This window comes from Chiloscyllium plagiosum, unplaced genomic scaffold, assembly GCF_037043375.1.
Source record: "Chiloscyllium plagiosum isolate Xiang-an unplaced genomic scaffold, Cpla_swu_hap1 HiC_scaffold_16, whole genome shotgun sequence".
Taxonomy (NCBI): Eukaryota; Metazoa; Chordata; class Chondrichthyes; order Orectolobiformes; family Hemiscylliidae; genus Chiloscyllium; species Chiloscyllium plagiosum.
Genome location: NW_028270154.1, coordinates 42,050,391 through 42,053,548, shown reverse-complemented (window position 1 = coordinate 42,053,548; position 3,158 = coordinate 42,050,391). Strand labels below are relative to the sequence as shown.

Sequence of the window (3,158 nt, the reverse complement as noted above, 5' to 3'; positions counted from 1 at the left end):
AAATGGCCAATGGCGATAAATGTTAACTATTCTTTGAAATTCACGAGCGCTTTCTAGTATAACATTGGTTCATGTCTGTTTACACCTTAGCCGGCTCCGAACTAGTTAATTCACAAGTCCTCGTTTCGCCCTCCTTTTTCCTCCCCTCCCCTCCCCTCCCGCGGGATGCTGTGCAGACCATATAAATAGTTAGAAGATCTTCCTCGCCCACATCATCGAGTCCTGAGCTGTTCCAGCGAACGCGGAACCGCTGCCATGCATCTTGCCCACGGAGTTGCTTGCCTTGTGCTTATCTACAGTACCATTACTCCAGCAGCATTGTGGTAAGTTGATTATTTTTAAAATATACATCTAAAACTTTTCTATTCCAACATGTATCTGTAAAGTGGCATATTCCTTCTTCGGTACTAACGTTCTTGTTACGTTTTCTGTTACAGGTCCGTGAACAACTTTCTGATGACCGGACCAAAGGTAAACTGAACTTGTGATTTTATACGTATGTTGAAACAAATGTGCTATTCTCACGTTCTTGATTTGTGGATTGCTTAATTATTTTTAACAATCGATATCCTAGTAAAAGTCGCTAGGAATGTTTTGCGAAGTTAATCCTCCCCAACGTACAATAAAATCGAAATGCTGTTACTTTTTTTTAAAAAGACGCGTTAACATTTTGGCACCGTTCTGAAAACTTTATTTTAATACAAATTTGGGGCTTCAATGGCAAGAAGTAATATGCAGGTGATGTTAATGCGTTTGAGCAGATTTTGGTGTCTCTTTAAATTGGTAGGCTTTCCTGACCTACTCCAGTAGTGTTGCTGCTGGGGCCGAGTCCGGCATTGATGAATGTAAGCACCAGTTCACCTGGGACCGCTGGAACTGTCCAGAGAGCGCACTACAACTCTCAACACACAATGGTCTTCGGAGTGGTAAGAATCCCCAGTACAAACCTCACTTAGCCGATAGTTGCCAGGGAGTGTTTTCATTCTGTTCACTAACTTGTACTTTTTTTTAATCAGCCACGAGAGAAACTTCCTTCGTGCATGCCATCAGTTCTGCAGGCGTCATGTACACGCTGACGAGAAACTGCAGTATGGGGAATTTCGATAACTGTGGCTGTGATGAGTCCAGGAGCGGACAGGCCGGTACGTTGGAAAACCTTTTATTCAGTTCTTCGCTTTGAAGGGAAAGCATTTGACCCATCTCATCCGTTGCAGTGAGACAAACTGCTTCAAATCGATTTTGTAATTTCCTGCGCTGATGTGTCTGAACATCTGCTTGCAGGTGGACGAGGCTGGGTTTGGGGAGGATGTAGTGACAATGTTGAATTTGGAGAACGAATTTCTAAACAGTTCGTCGATGCTTTGGAAACGGGGCAGGATTCCAGAGCTGCCATGAATCTCCATAATAACGAAGCAGGAAGAAGGGCAAGTATATCGAATTGTGTATTGTATGATGTAGTGGATGGAATAGCATTTATTTTAAATGTGCGCAATTGAATACCTGGTAATACTGAAACCTGGAAAGAGACTTTATTTTTGTTCTCCCTCTTTCAAGTTGAGACACAATTATTCAGTATCTTTTTAGTTCCAATTTGTTTATTTTATCACCATGTTTGAGATCTTTCATTGTTACGTTCCAAAGATTGACTGGGATGAGCAATACATTAAACCATATAAAAGTAGCTAAAGTAAGGCGTTTGAGAACTGGGCGGAATAGTACTGTCCTTTCAGCTTTTAATTTTAATCTTCCGGGAGAGAGTCCTTGTAAAATGCAATAGCACTCTAGTCTGGATCACGACAAAAAAACTGTCCGTTGCCTTTTTCAAATCCGCTTTTTTAAGAAAGGGAACAATCTCTTGCCGGAAATGGACGTGAAATAACACTGCCTAACATTTTTGGTAAAAGAAGCCCAGGCGAAATGGAGATTAAGGTGCAGCGAGCGTTTAGGATCCGATATGTACTGTTTAAAAATGTGGCGAAAGCCGTTTGAATGGAGGCCTTTAGGAGTTGGGTCAATTTATCCGAAACAATAAACTTGAAGGAAAGATATGAGGGAGTAGGGTTGGTGAACTGCTTTAGGAGCGATCTGGAAAGGAAACCAACAGCCTGCATCTGTGATCTTGCCTGGATGCGATCTGTACAACAAGCAAACGTTTCCAATCTCGATGACACCGATGAAGATTCATCAAGACTCGAAACATTAGCGCGCTCTCTATTAACTGGTCAAAATGACAAGGCAACTAACATTTAGAATTTCCCGTCAGAAACCCTTGTTAACAAAATTCTAAAGTCTTTCATCTAACGTGAGCATTGTTTACAGTCGCTGTTCGTAAATTGTTATGGGATTATACTTTTGATTTCCTCAGGCTGTCAAAGAGACCATGAAGCGAACCTGCAAGTGTCACGGAGTGTCAGGAAGCTGCAGTATCCAGACTTGCTGGCTCCAGTTGGTTGATTTTCGAGACGTTGGGAACTACTTGAAAGTGAAACACGAACACGCTGTAAAGATTGACTTGGAGAAGAGGCGTATGAAAGGAGGGAATAGCGCGGATAACCGTGCGGCGATCGCAGAAGCGTTCAGAGCAGTGCTGCGGACGGAACTGGTCTACCTGGAAGACTCTCCTGATTACTGCGTCCGGAACATGACACTGGGATTGCAAGGAACAGAAGGAAGGGAATGTCTCCAAAGTGGTAAGAACCTCTCCCAGTGGGAGAGAAGGAGCTGCCGAAGGCTGTGCGGAGAGTGCGGGCTCAGGCCAGAGGAGAGGGAGACTGAGATTATCACCAGTTGCAATTGCAAATTTCACTGGTGTTGTACTGTCAGATGTGAGCAGTGCAAGCAAATCGTAACCAAACATTATTGTTCTCGGCGAGACAAGAGTAGGTCTTCCAATAATAAGCGCAAAAATCGGGCTCAGAATTGGTAAGTCCAGAACTCCTCCATATTGAGAGATGTTTAAAAAAATCTGTCGAAGACTTGAGCAACTTTTGTTACTTCCTCAATTATATTGTTAACTAAAAGTTGCTATATTCCAGGCGTTCTTTAATCTGTGGCCTGCTTTCAGACTCTTTTACTGCTCCACCAGTCGCAACATTTTAGAAGCAAACGTTTTATTATTCGTTTTGAAAGTTTTAAAGCAGGGACTTTTTTTGAATTAT

The 3,158-nt window shown here is 42.6% G+C and overlaps 1 protein-coding gene across 1 annotated transcript; it reads left to right on the top strand.

The window, feature by feature from the left end:
• The first annotated feature begins 255 nt into the window (after positions 1-255).
• LOC122556634 (protein Wnt-8-like) lies at positions 256-2,926 on the top strand. The gene is made up of 6 exons (XM_043703574.2): positions 256-323; positions 438-471; positions 788-926; positions 1,017-1,142; positions 1,282-1,424; positions 2,366-2,926. Exons 1-6 carry the CDS (start codon positions 256-258, stop codon positions 2,924-2,926), a joined length of 1,071 nt encoding a protein of 356 aa, XP_043559509.1.
• The last annotated feature ends 232 nt before the right edge of the window (positions 2,927-3,158 follow it).

What these genes read in the sequence shown, in the direction of transcription:
- LOC122556634 (XM_043703574.2), top strand. Translation starts at nt 256, where the DNA reads ATGCATCTTGCCCACGGAGTTGCTTGCCTTGTGCTTATCTACAGTACC. An exon ending in ACACAATGGTCTTCGGAGTG is followed by an intron (nt 927 to 1,016) that starts GTAAGAATCCCC and finishes TTTTTTAATCAG; the next exon opens with CCACGAGAGAAACTTCCTTC. An exon ending in GTCCAGGAGCGGACAGGCCG is followed by an intron (nt 1,143 to 1,281) that starts GTACGTTGGAAA and finishes ATCTGCTTGCAG; the next exon opens with GTGGACGAGGCTGGGTTTGG.